General features: G+C 46.3%; 2 protein-coding genes across 4 annotated transcripts in view; both read left to right on the plus strand.

Moving 5' to 3' along the window:
• The window catches only part of sec14l7 (SEC14-like lipid binding 7), a 28214-nt gene extending 21782 nt beyond the window's left edge, over window positions 1–6432 (plus strand). For both annotated transcript variants that reach the window (XM_031802941.1, XM_031802942.1), the window contains 3 exons: window positions 182–324; window positions 904–1076; window positions 4779–6432. In XM_031802941.1, the coding sequence (XP_031658801.1) occupies window positions 182–324; window positions 904–1076; window positions 4779–4909 (447 nt within the window). In that variant the 3' untranslated portion in view covers window positions 4910–6432. The remainder of the gene's footprint in view (window positions 1–181; window positions 325–903; window positions 1077–4778) is intronic.
• A 1365-nt stretch (window positions 6433–7797) lies between these two features.
• LOC109868799 (metal transporter CNNM4) overlaps window positions 7798–17361 on the plus strand; it is a 32718-nt gene continuing 23154 nt past the window's right edge. Inside the window, exons 1-2 of one of the 2 annotated variants that reach the window (XM_031803052.1) lie at window positions 7798–9614; window positions 15261–15404. In XM_031803052.1, coding sequence (XP_031658912.1) covers window positions 8201–9614; window positions 15261–15404 — 1558 coding nt within the window. In that variant the 5' untranslated portion in view covers window positions 7798–8200. The remainder of the gene's footprint in view (window positions 9615–15260; window positions 15405–17361) is intronic. The other variant, XM_031803051.1, reaches the window with a different exon arrangement.

A 17361-nucleotide genomic window follows, 5' to 3' on the forward strand; every position in this document is an offset into this window, starting at 1 on the left:
TGCCATCACAGCAGCAAGATTTGTGATTTGTGTTGCCACAAGAAAAGGGCAGCCAGTGAAGAACAAACACCATTGTAAAAATACAACCCATATTAATGTTGATTTATTCTCCCTTTACACATAGAGAGAGAGAGAGAGAGAGGTGTTTGTGCATGAATTGATGTGTGTGTTGTGGTGGTAGATAAACTATGGCGGTACGGTGCCCAGGTCGTACTATGTTCAGGACAATATGGTCAAGGTCCAGTATGACAACAGTGTGACCATCAGCCGAGGCTCCGCCTTCACACTGGAGTATGACATCACCTCCCCCAGCAGCATCCTCAGGTAACCAACCTTTAACCCTGACAACTGACTTACCTTACTTCCCAAACCTGGCTGTAATCTTTGACCTTAAAGCTGAAATCCTCATAAGGTGAAACAGTGTTACTGTTCGCCTTTGTTGTTTTTGTTGCTGAAACAAACAAAAAATCTGCAGTACTTATTGTGTTCTATCTCTCATGCAATGATGCCTGAGGGAAAACAACAGTGTTTGTTGTTTGCAGTAACTTCTTAGTTGTTGTAATATCCCAAACGGACGTGGCAGTTTCACCATTAAGGATTCCAGCTTTAAGTCTGACCAAACACACTAGAGTTAAACCCTGACCCCAAACTGACATGGGTGTCTTCCATATTGATTTCTCCTACCCAGTGGTGATTTCAGATCAGTGCAGATGAAGGAGAGGAAGCCACTTTACACTATTGAGATGCAGCCCTGGTAAAGATGTCACGTGGAGTAAGACCTCCCCTCTCTTCTCGTCCATCTTCCTTCCTCCTTCCCTCTATCTCCCCACATCCCTCCATTCCTCTCTCCCTCTCCTCCTCCCCCTTCTCCCTCCATCTCCTCCTCCACCCTCTCCTCTCTAGGTGGCAGTTTGCCAGTGATGGGGCAGACATAGGCTTTGGGGTGTTCATGCGGACCCAGGAGGGGGGTGGGGCTCAGAAGGTGGGGGACATGCTGCAGGTGGTGCCTAGTGAACGCTACAACTCACACATGGTCCCAGAGGACCGCTCACTCACCTGCCCCGAGCCTGGAACTTGTGAGTACACACCAATGGAGGCTGCTGAGCGGAGGACGGCTCATAGTAATGGCTGGAACAGAGCGAATGGAATGGTATCAAACTATGTGTTTGATGTATTTGATACTATCCTACTCATTCCGCTCCTGCCATTACCACGAGTCCATCCTCCCCAATTAAGGTGCCACCAACCTCCTGTGGTATACACACACACACATTGGTAGAGACACACACAGATACACACACACACATACAGTGCCTTGCGAAATGATTCGGCCCCCTTGAACTTTGCGACCTTTTGCCACATTTCAGGCTTCAAACATAAAGATATAAAACTGTATTTTTTTGTGAAGAATCAACAAGTGGGACACAATCATGAAGTGGAACGACATTTATTGGATATTTCAAACTTTTTTAACAAATCAAAAACTGAAAAATTGGGCGTGCAAAATTATTCAGCCCCTTTACTTTCAGTGCAGCAAACTCTCTCCAGAAGTTCAGTGAGGATCTCTGAATGATCCAATGTTGACCTAAATGACTAATGATGATAAATACAATCCACCTGTGTGTAATCAAGTCTCCGTATAAATGCACCTGCACTGTGATAGTCTCAGAGGTCCGTTAAAAGCGCAGAGAGCATCATGAAGAACAAGGAACACACCAGGCAGGTCCGAGATACTGTTGTGAAGAAGTTTAAAGCCGGATTTGGATACAAAAAGATTTCCCAAGCTTTAAACATCCCAAGGAGCACTGTGCAAGCGATAATATTGAAATGGAAGGAGTATCAGACCACCTCAAATCTACCAAGACCTGGCCGTCCCTCTAAACTTTCAGCTCATACAAGGAGAAGACTGATCAGAGATGCAGCCAAGAGGCCCATGATCACTCTGGATGAACTGCAGAGATCTACAGCTGAGGTGGGAGACTCTGTCCATAGGACAACAATCAGTCGTATATTGCACAAATCTGGCCTTTATGGAAGAGTGGCAAGAAGAAAGCCATTTCTTAAAGATATCCATAAAAAGTATCGTTTAAAGTTTGCCACAAGCCACCTGGGAGACACACCAAACATGTGGAAGAAGGTGCTCTGGTCAGATGAAACCAAAATTGAACTTTTTGGCAACAATGCAAAACGTTATGTTTGGCGTAAAAGCAACACAGCTCATCACCCTGAACACATCATCCCCACTGTCAAACATGGTGGTTGCAGCATCATGGTTTGGGCCTGCTTTTCTTCAGCAGGGACAGGGAAGATGGTTAAAATTGATGGGAAGATGGATGGAGCCAAATACAGGACCATTCTGGAAGAAAACCTGATGGAGTCTGCAAAAGACCTGAGACTGGGACGGAGATTTGTCTTCCAACAAGACAATGATCCAAAACATAAAGCAAAATCTACAATGGAATGGTTCAAAAATAAACACATCCAGGTGTTAGAATGGCCAAGTCAAAGTCCAGACCTGAATCCAATCGAGAATCTGTGGAAAGAACTGAAAACTGCTGTTCACAAATGCTCTCCATCCTACCTCACTGAGCTCGAGCTGTTTTGCAAGGAGGAATGGGAAAAAATGTCAGTCTCTCGATGTGCAAAACTGATAGAGACATACCCCAAGCGACTTACAGCTGTAATCGCAGCAAAAGGTGGCGCTACAAAGTATTAACTTAAGGGGGCTGAATAATTTTGCACGCCCAATTTTTCAGTTTTTGATTTGTTCAAAAAGTTTGAAATATCCAATAAATGTTGTTCCACTTCATGATTGTGTCCCACTTGTTGTTGATTCTTCACAAAAAAAATACAGTTTTATATCTTTATGTTTGAAGCCTGAAATGTGGCAAAAGGTCGCAAAGTTCAAGGGGGCCGAATACTTTCGCAAGGCACTGTAGATGAACACATACAAACAAAGATGTTCAGACCACTTCTCTTTTTCTACATTTTGTTACATTACAGCCTTATACTAAAATTTATAAAATAAATTAAAATCCTCATCAATCTGCACACAATACCACATAATGACAAAGCAAAAACAAGTTTTTAGACATTTTTGCTCATTTATAAAAATTTAAAACAGAAATACCTCATTTAAATAAGTATTCAGACCCTTTGTTATTAGACTTGAAATTGAGCTCAGGTGCATCCTGTTTCCATTGATCATCCTTGAGAGTCCACCTGTGATTATCCTTGAGAGTCCACCTGTGATCATCCTTGAGAGTCCACCTGTGGTAAAATCCATTGATTGGACATGATTTGTAAAGGCACACACCTGTCTATATAAGGTCCCACAGTTGAATGTCAGCAAAAACCATGCCATGAGGTCGAAGGAATTGTCCGTTGAGCTCTGAGACAGGATTGTGTCGAGGCACAGATCTGGGGAAGGGTACCAAAAAAGATCAGTATTGAAGGTCCCATCATTCTTAAATGGAAAAAGTGTAGAGCCACCAAGACCACCATTCCTAGAGCTGTCCGCACGGCCAAACTGAGCAATCGGGGAAGAATGGCCTTGGTAGGGTAGGTGACCAAGAACCCGAACCCGCCAGACGGATGCCACTCCTCAGTAAAAGGCACACGACAGCCCGCTTGGAGTCTGCCAAAAGGCACCTAAAGAACTTTCGGACTATGAGAAACAAGATTCTCTGGTCTGATGAAACCAAGATTGAATTCCAAGATGAATGGAGCAAAGTACAGAGAGATCCTTGATGAAGACCTGCTTCAGAGCTCTCAGGACCTCAGACTGGGGCGAAGGTTCACATTCCAACAGGACAACGACCAAAAGCACACAGCCAAGACAACGTAGGAGTGGCTTCGGGACAAGTCTCTGAATGTCCTTGAGTGGTCCAGCCAAAGGCCAGACTTGAACCCGATCAAACATCTCTGGAGAGACCTGAAAATAGCTGTGCAGCGACGCTCCCCGTCCAACCTGACAGAGCTTGAGAGGATCTGCAGAGAAAAATGGGAGAAATTCCCCAAATACAGGTGTGCCAAGCTGGTAGCATCATACCCAAGAAGACTCAATGCTATAATCGCTGCCAAAGGTGCTTCAACAAAGTACTGAGTAAAGGGTCTGAATACTTATGTAAATGTGATATTTCAGTTATATGAAAAAAACGTTTTTTGCATTGTCATTATGGGGTGTAGATTGATGAGGGGGAAAAACTATTTAATACATTTTAGAATAAGGCTGTAATGCAACAAAATGTGGAAAAAGTGAAGGGGTCTGAATACTTTCCTGAATGCACTGTATACACATGCACAAACAAATAGACACTCACACTAACAGATACAGCTATACAGATACACACATACAGCCAGACAGAAACACACATACAGCCAGACCGATACACACATACAGCCAGACAGATACACACATACAGCCAGACAGATACACACATACAGCCAGACAGATACACACATACAGCCAGACAGATACACACATACAGCCAGACAGAAACACACATACAGCCAGACCGATACACACATACAGCCAGACAGATACACACATACAGCCAGACAGATACACACATACAGCCAGACAGATACACACATACAGCCAGACAGATACACACATACAGCCAGACAGATACACACATACAGCCAGACAGATACACACATACAGCCAGACAGATACACACATACAGCCAGACAGATACACACATACAGCCAGACAGATACACACATACAGCCAGACAGATACACAGTAGTAATTCTGTATTGTGTCCTGTGTGTAGACGTGCTGCGTTTTGACAACACCTACAGCGTGCTGCAGTCGAAGAAGATCAGCTACACTGTCAATGTTCTACTGCCAGACGGACAAACACAGAGCCCTAGGAGTATCAGAGGGGGTGGACGGCTGGAGTAACACACACACACACACACACAAAACACACGTACTGACAGACAGACACAGAGCCCTTGGAGTATCAGAGGGGGTGGACGGCTGGAGTAACACACACACAAAACACACGTACTGACAGACAGACACAGAGCCCTAGGAGTATCAGAGGGGGTGGACGGCTGGAGTAACACACACACACAAAACACACGTACTGACAGACAGACACAGAGCCCTAGGAGTATCAGAGGGGGTGGACGGCTGGAGTAACACACACACACAAAACACACGTACTGACAGACAGACACAGAGCCCTAGCAGTATCAGAGGGGGTGGACGGCTGGAGTAACACACACACACACACACACAAAACACATGTACTGACAGACAGACACAGAGCCCTAGGAGTATCAGAGGGGGTGGACGGCTGGAGTAACACACACACACAAAACACACACGTACTGACAGACAGACACAGAGCCCTAGGAGTATCAGAGGGGGTGGACGGCTGGAGTAACACACACACACAAAACACACGTACTGACAGACAGACACAGAGCCCTAGCAGTATCAGAGGGGGTGGACGGCTGGTGTAACACACACACACAACACACACGTACTGACAGACAGACATAGAACCCTAGGAGTGTCAGAGGGGGTGGACGGCTGGAGTAACACACACACACACAAAACACACGTACTGACAGACAGACACAGAACCCTAGGAGTGTCAGAGGGGGTGGACGGCTGGAGTAACACACACACACAACACACACACACGTACTGACAGACAGACACAGAGCCCCAGGAGAGAGGGGCCAGACATCTGGCATCACACACATGCCCACACACAAACACACGAATATGAGATCTGGGGGAGTGAAGATAGCAACGTAGAGTATACAGTGCAGTTTAAACACCACTGTTCTCAGTTATGAGCATTAGCTATTATGACAGGACATTTTCCAATGCTTTTCTAGAAAAAAGGATCTGTACAAGAGTCATGTTAGATTTGAGTTAGGACTATACGTCGTTGTTTTATAGTATTGTGTGAATGGAATAGCGACAGTTTTCAGCACAGAAAAGACACTTTGTTATATAGGATACATTAGTTCAATGTAAAAAGACACAGTGCATGTGGAAGGAATGAAGGAATGATTATGAAGTGGAGCAATGAATATAGTTTAGTGTTTTCACTAACGATGCCTCTCATTAACAGTTTCATTATCAATTGTATTAATTGACAGCTGATAGATAGGCTACATATATAGGTTGTTTTACTATTATAGCAACCCTAAAGAGATGATTCTTACACAATGTTAAGATGCACTCATTGTCAATAGATCAGTCATTCTAGAAAGGCTATCTCTCAGAATCGTAAAATCTTTATTTTCAAAATGCAAGTTGAATCCTGAAAATGTTTAAGATGTTTCTTGATCAGAATTATATTCATAATATTCAAATTTTGTAGAATCATGACATTTGAAATGTTCTTGTACCATGATTATTTTTTTGAATAATAAATGTTATTTGACTGCTCTATTTTAAAAGCGCTTCCCAATCAGGGATATTCCGTTTTTGTCCACTAGATGGCAATATAAGATCGCATAAAAACTACTATCATTGGATTAAACACAACCGTGATTTCTACAGTATCGTGTTATTGTTACGTAGCTCTAGGTCACGGAAAAGTCATTGGATTTTTAAAAATCATGGATCAGCAGAGAATTAAGTCACATCTACCTCACTAGGCTACTACACGGTGACATATTTAAAACTGGTACGCACAAATTGAATAGCCTAAAGCATAGGTTTATTTTTTTAAATAAGAGATTAGATTATTTCAATCATTAAACTAGCCTTTTAACCTAAATTGTTTTATTATTCATATTTTAGTCTGTTTAAAAATGCACGTGGAGCATAGACTTTAACACGTTTTGTTGTTGATATTTGTTGATGTCGTTGTTGTCCACCCTTTGTTTTTGACCCATCCATCCCTTAAGAGATTGAGAGACAATCGGCTCATAGTCACATCTACCAGTGACCGCCGGCGGTGAGTTGCATCAGTAACACTGACTGCAACTGTCTCAGTGACACGAATGACCATCGACTATCCATCTGCTTTGCCACTGAGCACAGACGTTACCACATCATGCACATCTTTGGTTTGGTTGAGTGGTCTTCAACTCTGAATCCCATCTAAAAAACAACAACCTTTAGACAGGGTCTTTTGGTTGAAACTTAAATTGAACTGAGACCCACTGTTGCCCACACTGCGGTGCCTGGCCGCCAGAGCCAGAGAGATGCGGGTGAGACCCTTTACATAACATCTGGGTCTTTGACTGTCTATAAACCGCCACATTGCCTTGGTCCTTTATGGCTTAATGTAATGATGCAATTTAATTAGGGATAATATGCCTTGGGCTGATATCAAGATGCAAGACATGGATCATTGATTAGGCGCAATGTAATAATGTTCTTTCTTGTAGACCATTTGAGGGGACTATAAAGCCTATGTATGGGCTATAAACACAATCATAACGGTTAGCCTAATAAATGATAAGATACTGAATGAAATTAGCAAACACTAAAATTGCTCAGTCCAAAATGTGTGTACACTATAGGTCTACATAATTAGTCTGGCTAACATGAACTCGAAGTACATACACTATATATAAAAGTATGGGGACACCCCTTCAACTATTTCAGACACACCCGTTGTTGAAAATGTAATCTCCATAGACGAACATTGACAGTAGAATGTTAAGAACAAATTCTTATTGACAATGCCTTACTAAAGAGCTCAGTGACACTGTCATAGGATGCCACCTTTCCAACAAGTCAGTTCGTCAAATTGCAGCCCTGCTAGAGCTGCCCTGGTCAACTGTAAGTGCTTAAAACATGTTTTCACTTTGTGTGTAGATGGGTGTGAGAGAAAAATCTATTGAATCCATTTTCAATTCAGACTGTAACACAACAACATGTGAACGTCAAGGGGTAGGGAGGATGGTTCGTAATAATGGCTGGAACGGAGTCAATGGAATAGCATCAAACACATGGACACCATGTGTTTAATGTTTTTGATACTATCCCACCTATTCCACGCCAGCCATTACCACGAGCCCGTCCTCCCCAATGAAGGTGCCACCAACCTCCTTTGCTGAACCCCAACAGTATGTTACACACGTGTACGTGTGTATGGCTATACCTGCCGTGTCCGATAGGCGGTGCTTTAGGGTTATTATGGTAATAGGAGCGGGGCTGGAGGGAGATGAGTAGTGACGTCAGCACCCAGGTCGCCAGTACAGTGAAACAAACATGGCGACAGAATGGAGCGGGCAGCAAGGCTACGTTCTGACTCTAATCGTTTTCTTTTGGAGTGCAGTGGGGGGACGCACCGAGACAGCCACTTCGAGTGTCCGCAGTAGCGGGAGCCAGGTGCTCGGTATGCGGCTGGAGAGGAGCGACAAACCGGCCTCGACCACTGACGATGGGGTCATCCAATTAACGGAGGAGAGCACAGTGCAGCTCCGGTTCTACGGAGTGCAGCTCAACTCGGGCACCTGGGCTCAGATACGCTTCACAGAACGAGGGGATGGGAGCGAGGATGGGGGAAACAATAACATTATTGACGACACACCTAACAGCACTTGTGTTGATTTCACAAAAGACTTCAGCATCGCAAACTACATGAACATCAGTAGCCGGGGGACCACGGGGGTACTCAGCATAAACATTAAACCGCTTCGTAAGAGCGAGCCGCACAAGGAGTATGGGCTGTGCATCAGGAGTTTGGCTGATGGCAGGTGGGCTCTGCTCGGGGATAGCGACGGGAGACTGCGGGTGGTGGAGGGGGAAAAAACTCTCCTCCCCCTGTGGTTCCAGATCATCCTCATTTGCTGTCTGTTGGTGCTGTCTGGCATGTTCAGCGGGCTGAACCTGGGGCTCATGGCTCTGGACCCCATGGAGCTACGTATAGTCCAGAGCTGTGGCTCAGAGAAGGAGAAGAAATACGCCCGCAAAATTGAGCCCATCCGCAGCAAGGGGAACTACCTTCTCTGTTCTCTGTTGCTTGGTAACGTCCTGGTCAACACCACACTCACCATCCTCCTGGATGACCTGATAGGCTCTGGGCTGGGCGCCGTGGTCGCCTCCACAGTGGGTATTGTGATTTTCGGTGAGATAGTCCCCCAGGCGCTGTGTTCTCGCCACGGGCTGGCGGTGGGCGCCAACACCATCCAGGTGACCAAGTTCTTCATGTTGCTCACCTTCCCCCTCTCCTTCCCCGTCAGCAAGCTCCTAGACGTGCTCCTGGGCCAGGAGATCGGCACTGTGTATAACCGCGAGAAGCTGGTGGAGATGCTCAGGGTGACAGAACCCTACAACGACCTGGTCAAAGAGGAGCTCAACATGATCCAAGGAGCGCTGGAACTCCGGAATAAGACGGTGGAGAGCGTGATGACTCCTCTGGCCCACTGCTTCATGATCCAGAACGACGCGGTCCTCGACTTCAACACCATGTCAGAGATCATGGAGAGCGGCTACACACGTATCCCCGTGTTCGACGACGAGCGCTCCAACATCGTGGACATCCTGTATGTGAAGGACCTGGCGTTCGTGGACCCTGACGACTGCACCACCCTGAAGACCATCACCAAGTTCTACAACCACCCGGTCCACTTTGTGTTCCACGACACACGGCTGGACTCCATGCTGGAGGAGTTCAAGAAAGGTGTGTATATCTGGAGGGTCGGGGGAAGCATGTGTCATACATCATATTTACATACATGGTTGGTGTATGTAACTATTTATAATGCATCCGTCACTCCCCATAATCAATACACTCATATACACACGCACACACTGACACAGAGACAGATGTGCCCCTGGCTGTATTGATGAGTGGAATATCTCAACACAGTTGTCATGGCAGGGAACAACTGTGACACATCACAATCTAGGGGTCATCAACTCTGTCTCTGGATAGCTACAGGGAATAGGTTTTTGTTCTAGACCTGCACTATTCACACCTGGTTGATTAGTTGAATCAGCTGTGTTAGTGCTGGCCTGGAACAGAAGTCTATACCTATAACTCTCCAGGAACTTTGCCATAATTAGTTATTGGTCCATTCTGTTGTCATTTCAGTTCTGTTGTCATTTAGGAAAGTAGGGCCACACGGGGGGAGAGCATTGGGCTAGGGCTGCTATCGTCACTCAGTCTTAGGGCTGCTATCGTCTCTCAGTCTTAGGGCTGCTATCAACTCTCAGTCTTAGGGCTGCTATCGTCACTCACTCTTAGGGCTGCTATCGTCTCTCAGTCTTAGGGCTGCTATCGTCACTCACTCTTAGGGCTGCTATCGTCACCTAGTCTTAGGGCTGCTATCGTCACCCAGTCTTAGGGTTGCTATCGTCACTCAGTCTTAGGGCTGCTATCGTCACTCACTCTTAGGGCTGCTATCGTCTCTCAGTCTTAGGGCTGCTATCGTCACTCACTCTTAGGGCTGCTATCGTCACTCACTCTTAGGGCTGCTATTGTCACTCACTCTTAGGGCTGCTATCGTCACTCACTCTTAGGGCTGCTATCGTCACTCACTCTTAGGGCTGCTATCGTCACTCACTCTTAGGGCTGCTATCGTCACTCACTCTTAGGGCTGCTATCGTCACTCACTCTTAGGGCTGCTATCGTCACTCACTCTTAGGGCTGCTATCGTCACTCACTCTTAGGGCTGCTATCGTCACTCACTCTTAGGGCTGCTATCGTCACTCACTCTTAGGGCTGCTATCGTCACTCACTCTTAGGGCTGCTATCGTCACTCACTCTTAGGGCTGCTATCGTCACTCACTCTTAGGGCTGCTATCGTCACTCACTCTTAGGGCTGCTATCGTCACTCACTCTTAGGGCTGCTATCGTCACTCACTCTTAGGGCTGCTATCGTCACCCAGTCTTAGGGCTGCTATCGTCACCCAGTCTTAGGGTTGCTATCGTCACCCAGTCTTAGGGCTGCTATCGTCTCTCAGTCTTAGGGCTGCTATCGTCTCTCACTCTTAGGGCTGCTATCGTCACTCACTCTTAGGGCTGCTATCGTCACTCACTCTTAGGGCTGCTATCGTCACTCACTCTTAGGGCTGCTATCGTCACTCACTCTTAGGGCTGCTATCGTCACTCACTCTTAGGGCTGCTATCGTCACTCACTCTTAGGGCTGCTATCGTCACTCACTCTTAGGGCTGCTATCGTCACTCACTCTTAGGGCTGCTATCGTCACTCACTCTTAGGGCTGCTATCGTCACTCACTCTTAGGGCTGCTATCGTCACTCACTCTTAGGGCTGCTATCGTCACTCACTCTTAGGGCTGCTATCGTCACTCACTCTTAGGGCTGCTATCGTCACTCACTCTTAGGGCTGCTATCGTCACTCACTCTTAGGGCTGCTATCGTCACTCAGTCTTAGGGCTGCTAATCTTCACTCACTCTTAGGGCTGCTATCGTCTCTCACTCTTAGGGCTGCTATCGTCTCTCACTCTTAGGGCTGCTAACGTCACTCACTCTTAGGGCTGCTATCGTCACTCACTCTTAGGGCTGCTATCGTCACTCAGTCTTAGGGATATCCAGGGGCTAGGCTAGCTAGGCTGTTGTAACCCCTCACTCAAATGTTGTAACGCATGTTATCAACATCAAGTCATTTGATGTTGCATGCTTATAACACAACCTAGGTGGCTAACTATATGCCTTGCCAGTTAGCTGACCCAAACTACAGTTTGTATCATTGAGAGTGTGTGAAGAATAACAGATGTCACCAGCTGTCATAACTGTTTATATATATATATAGCCTAGGCCTTATTGTAAAGAGGGTCACCCACTCTCTGGGTGACCAGTGGGTTGACTGGATCGGTTGGGAACAGCTGAACTGTCAGTCTGGAGCTGGGGTCTCAGCTGTAGAGCAAGCTGCTGCTGCCAAAGTGCCTGTGGTGCTAACAGTAAAGTGCCCCACCTGGTCCTGCAGACCCACAGGATATGCAGGCTTTTGTTCCATCCCAACATTAACACATGAGTAAGGTTGGGGACAAGGTACGGGTGAGGGTTAAGGGTTAGTTGTTGAAGTAGCCTTGTATCTGCGGTTAGACAGCATGGTGACCTAGTGGAGGGATAGTGACAGGACAGTGCTGATCTTCACACCACAGACAGTCAGAGATCAAAGATGGACGACACTGACTGAGCCTAACAACCACGCATTCAGATCATCGCTGTGACTATAATCACCGTGTGACCTCACTCTTCTGACCCACTGGTGTGTCTCTACTCTCTTCCTTATTGGCTGGAGGGTGACAGCAGTGTGTGAGATGTCAGTGGAAAGGTATACATATGTGTGTGTGTGTTAGGTTGACTGACTCAGCCAATGAATTCCCACTGTGTTCGCTGTACCTTTACGTGCAGGCTGAAAATACAATGGGGTATATCACACTCAATATTATACCTGTGACAGAGCTTGTAAAATACACAGAACAGTGTGTTCCCAACACCTGAGAGGATAAGAGCGGCGAGGAGGATAAGAACAGAGAGGAGGATAAGAGGAGGATAAGAACAGAGAGGAGGATAAGAGGAAGATAAGAGCGGAGAGGAGGATAAGAGCGGAGAGAGGAGGATAAGAGCGGAGAGGAGGATAAGAGAAGGATAAGAGCGGAGAGGAGGATAAGAGAAGGATAAGAGCGGAGAGGAGGATAAGAGGAGGATAAGAGCGGAGAGGAGGATAAGAGCGGAGAGGAGGATAAGAGCGGAGAGGAGGATAAGAGCGGAGAGGAGGATAAGAGAAGGATAAGAGCGGAGAGGAGGATAAGAGGAGGATAAGAACGGAGAGGAGGATAAGAGGAGGATAAGAACGGAGAGGAGGATAAGAGGAAGATAAGAGCGGAGAGGAGGATAAGAGCGGAGAGGAGGATAAGAGAAGGATAAGAGCGGAGAGGAGGATAAGAGCGGAGAGGAGGATAAGAGGATAAGAGCGGAGAGGAGGATAAGAGGATAAGAGCGGAGAGGAGGATAAGAGCGGAGAGGAGGATAAGAGAAGGATAAGAGCGGAGAGGAGGATAAGAGAAGGATAAGAGCAGAGGAGGATAAGAGCAGAGGAGGATAAGAGCGGAGAGGAGGATAAGAGCGGAGAGGAGAATAAGAGAAGGATAAGAGCGGAGAGGAGGATAAGAGCGGAGAGAGGAGGATAAGAGCGGAGAGAGGAGGATAAGAGCGGAGAAGAGGATAAGAGCGGAGAAGAGGATAAGAGGAAGATGAGAGCGAAGAGGAGGATAAGAGCGAAGAGAGGAGGATAAGAGCGGAGAGAGGAGGATAAGAGCGAAGAGAGGAGGATAAGAGCGGAGAGAGGAGGATAAGAGCGGAGAGAGGAGGATAAGAGCGGAGAGAGGAGGATAAGAGCAAAGAGAGGAGGATAAGAGCGGAGAGGAGGATAAGAGCGAAGAGAGGAGAAATAGTAAACCAGGAGATGGATTACCCCCTTCTGTCTCTCTCTATCCCCACCCCCCTTTCTTGTATGGACTTAGAGCTTAAAGAGAGGAGGACTGGGGGAAGAACCAGAGATCAGAACAGACTAGGGGGGGGGTGAGTGATGTTATGTGACTTACTATATACAGTACACTTAAGTAGACTACCTCCAGTACCCTAACACCCAGGAACCAGGAACAGTCTCCTCTCAATATTCAGATATTTCACAACACCATCAACTCCAGCTGATTGACCCACTGACTGACTGATTAACTGACCCCAGTACTGACTGACTGAGGAACTGGCCCCAGTACTGACTGACTGATTGATCCCAGTACTGACTGATTGACCCCAGTACTGACTGACTGATGAACTGGCCCCAGTACTGACTGACTGATGAACTGGCCCCAGTACTGACTGACTGACTGAACTGGCCCCAGTACTGACTGACTGATGAACTGGCCCCAGTACTGACTGACTGATTGACCCCAGTACTGACTGACTGATTGACCCCAGTACTGACTGACTGATTGACCCCAGTACTGACTGACTGATTGACCCCAGTACTGACTGACCCCATAACTGACTGACCCCAGTACTGACTGACTGATTGACCCCAGTACTGACTGACTGACTGACTCCAGTACTGACTGACTGATTTACCCCAGTACTGACTGACTGATTTACCCCAGTACTGACTGACTGATTTACCCCAGTACTGACTGACTGACTCCAGTACTGACTGACCCCAGTACTGACTGACTGACTGACTGATTGACTCCAGTACTGACTGACTGACCCCAGTACTGACTGACTGATGAACTGACCCCAGTACTGACTGAATTATTGACCCCAGTACTGACTGACTGACTGACCCCAGTACTGACTGACTGATTAACTGACCCCAGTACTGACTGACTGACCCCAGTACTGACTGACTGACTGACCCCAGTACTGACTGACTGATTGACCCCAGTACTGACTGACTGACTGACTGACCCTAGTACTGACTGACTGACTGACTCCAGTACTGACTGACTGACCCCAGTACTGACTGACTGACCCCAGTACTGACTGACTGATTAATTGACCCCAGTACTGATTGACCCCCGTACTGACTGACTGATGAGCTGACCCCAGTACTGACTGACTGATGAACTGACCCCAGTACTGACTGACTGACTGACAATTGGCAATTGGTTAACACTACTCCTGGAGAACAACCCTCCTGTAGGATTTGTTTCCAACCCTGTTCTAACACATCTGATTTTACGAAACAGCTTCTGACTGACTGACTGACTGACCCCAGTACTGTCTGACTGATTAACCCAAGTACTGACTGACTGACCCCAGTACTGACTGACTGATCCCAGTACTGACTGACTGATTAACCCCAGTACTGACTGACTGACTGACCCCGGTACTGACTGACTGATTAACCCCAGTACTGACCTACTGATTGACCCCAGTACTGACTGACCCCGGTACTGACTGACCGACTGACCCCAGTACTGACTGACTGACCCCAGTACTGACTGACTGACTGAACCCAGTACTGACTGACTGACCCCAATACTGACTGACTGACCCCAGTACTGACTGACTGATTAACCCCAGTACTGACTGACTGACTGACCCCAGTACTGACTGACTGACTGACCCCAGTACTGACTGACTGACCCCAGTACTGACTGACTGACTGACCCCAGTACTAACTGACTGACTGACCCCAGTACTGACTGACTGACCCCAGTACTGACTGACTGATTAACCCCAGTACTGACTGATCTTGGTCTCATCACAGTCTCACTGGGAAACACTGGGTCTGGGTATTTTCTGCTTCTTTGTGTTGTGGGTTCTGGCCTTGACTCTCTCTGGTGTTCACCCTTCCAGGTAAATCTCACCTGGCCATCGTTCAGAAAGTGAACAGCGAGGGGGAGGGGGATCCCTTCTACGAGGTGCTGGGATTGGTCACCTTGGAGGATGTCATCGAGGAGATCATCAAATCAGAGATCCTGGACGAGTCCGACCTTTATAGTGAGTCGACATCAACTAACCCTGATTTTAAACTACAGATTCACAATGGATCAGTCCAGAGTCAATTTACTTATTCTGTAGTGAACTGGAGTGTAATGAGTTAAATTATGAATGGCAATTGGTTAACACTACTCCTGGAGAACAACCCTCCTGCAGGATTTGTTTCCAACCCTGTTCTAACACATCTGATTTCAAGAAGCAGCTTCTCCACAGGACCTTGTCTAACTGAATCGTGCGTTCAAGTGTAGGGCTGGAGAAAAACCCTACCTATCTGCTCTTCAGGAGGAGTTGTGTTGTATTGAAACAGAGGCAATGCCAACCCCTCCACCAATTTCATACTGTCATCTCCCCTCTATCACTGTGTCCCATCTCATTTCAGGATTGTCAACAGAGCTCACATCCTCCTAAAAAATGTTCTTTGTAGATAGTGAATTCACTCTTGGTAAACATGGCTGTTGTCTTTTTCCCTCTATCCTCTCTTCCTATTGTCTCTCTCTACTCTCTTTTTCTCTACTCTCTCTCTACTTTCTCTCTCTACTCTTCCCCTCTCTCTCTCTACTCTTTCTCTACTCTTCCCCTCTCTCTACTCTTTTTCTCTACTCTTTCTCTCTTTACTCTTTCTCCTCTACTCTTTCTCTACTCTTTCTTTCTCTCTCTCTTCTCTCTCTCTACTCTTTCTCTACTCTCTCCTGGTACTCTCTACTCTTTCTCTCCACTCTCTCTACTCTTTCTCTCTCCTCCCTCTCTCTACTCTTTCTGTCTACTCTCTCTACCCTCTCTCTACTTCCTCTCTACTCTCTACTTTCTCTCTACTCTTTCTCTCTCTACTCTTTCTTTCTCTACTCTTTCTTTCTCTACTCTTTTTCTCTCTACTCTTTCTCTCTACTCTTTCTCTACTCTTTCTCTCTCTCTACTTTCTCTCCTCTCTCCTCTTTGTTTCTGTCCTCTTTCTTTCTCTACTTTCTCCCTCTCCTCTTTCTCTCTACTCTCTCCTCTTTCTCTCTACTCTCTCCTCTTTCTCTCTATACTCTTTCTCTCTCTCTACTCTTTCTTTCTCTGCTTTCTCTACTCTTTCTCTACTCTTTCTCTCTACTCTCTCTCCTTTCTTTCTCTACTCTTTCTCTCTTCTCTCTCTTACTCTTTCTCTCTCTACTCTCTCTACTTTCTCTCTCTACTTCCTCTCTACTCTCTCTTTTCTCTACTCTTTCTCTCTCTTCTCTCTTCTCTCTACTCTTTCTCTCTCTACTCTCTCTACTTTCTCTCTCTACTTCCTCTCTCTACTTTCTCTCTACTCTCTCTCTCTACTCTTTCTCTCTCCTCTCGATCTACTTTCTTTCTCTCCTCTTTGTTTCTGTCCTCTTTCTTTCTCTACTCTCTCCTCTTTCTCTCTATACTCTTTCTCTCTCTCTACTCTTTCTTTCTCTGCTTTCTCTACTCTTTCTCTACTCTTTCTCTCTCCTCTCTCTCCTTTCTTTCTCTACTCTTTCTCTCTTCTCTCTCTTACTCTTTCTCTCTCTACTCTCTCTACTTTCTCTCTCTACTTCCTCTCTCTACTTCCTCTCTCTACTCTTTCTCTACTCTTTCTCTCTCCTTTCTCTCCTTTCTTTCTCTACTCTTTCTCTCTCCTCTCTCTCCTTTCTTTCTCTACTCTTTCTCTCTCTTCTCTCTCTTACTCTTTCTCTCTCTACTCTCTCTACTTTCTCTCTCTACTTCCTCTCTCTACTTCCTCTCTCTACTTTCTCTCTACTCTCTCTCTTCTCTCTACTCTTTCTCTCTCCTCTTTGTTTCTGTCCTCTTTCTCTCTCTACTCTCTCCTCTTTCTCTCTCTACTCTTTCTCTCTCTTACTCTTTCTCTCTCTACTCCCTCTCTCTACTTCCTCTCTCTACTCTTTCTCTACTCTTTCTCTCTCCTCTCTCTCCTTTCTTTCTCTACTCTTTCTCTCTCTTCTCTCTCTTA

The sequence above is a fragment of the Oncorhynchus kisutch genome, linkage group LG23 (genome assembly GCF_002021735.2).
Source record: "Oncorhynchus kisutch isolate 150728-3 linkage group LG23, Okis_V2, whole genome shotgun sequence".
NCBI lineage: Eukaryota > Metazoa > Chordata > Actinopteri > Salmoniformes > Salmonidae > Oncorhynchus > Oncorhynchus kisutch.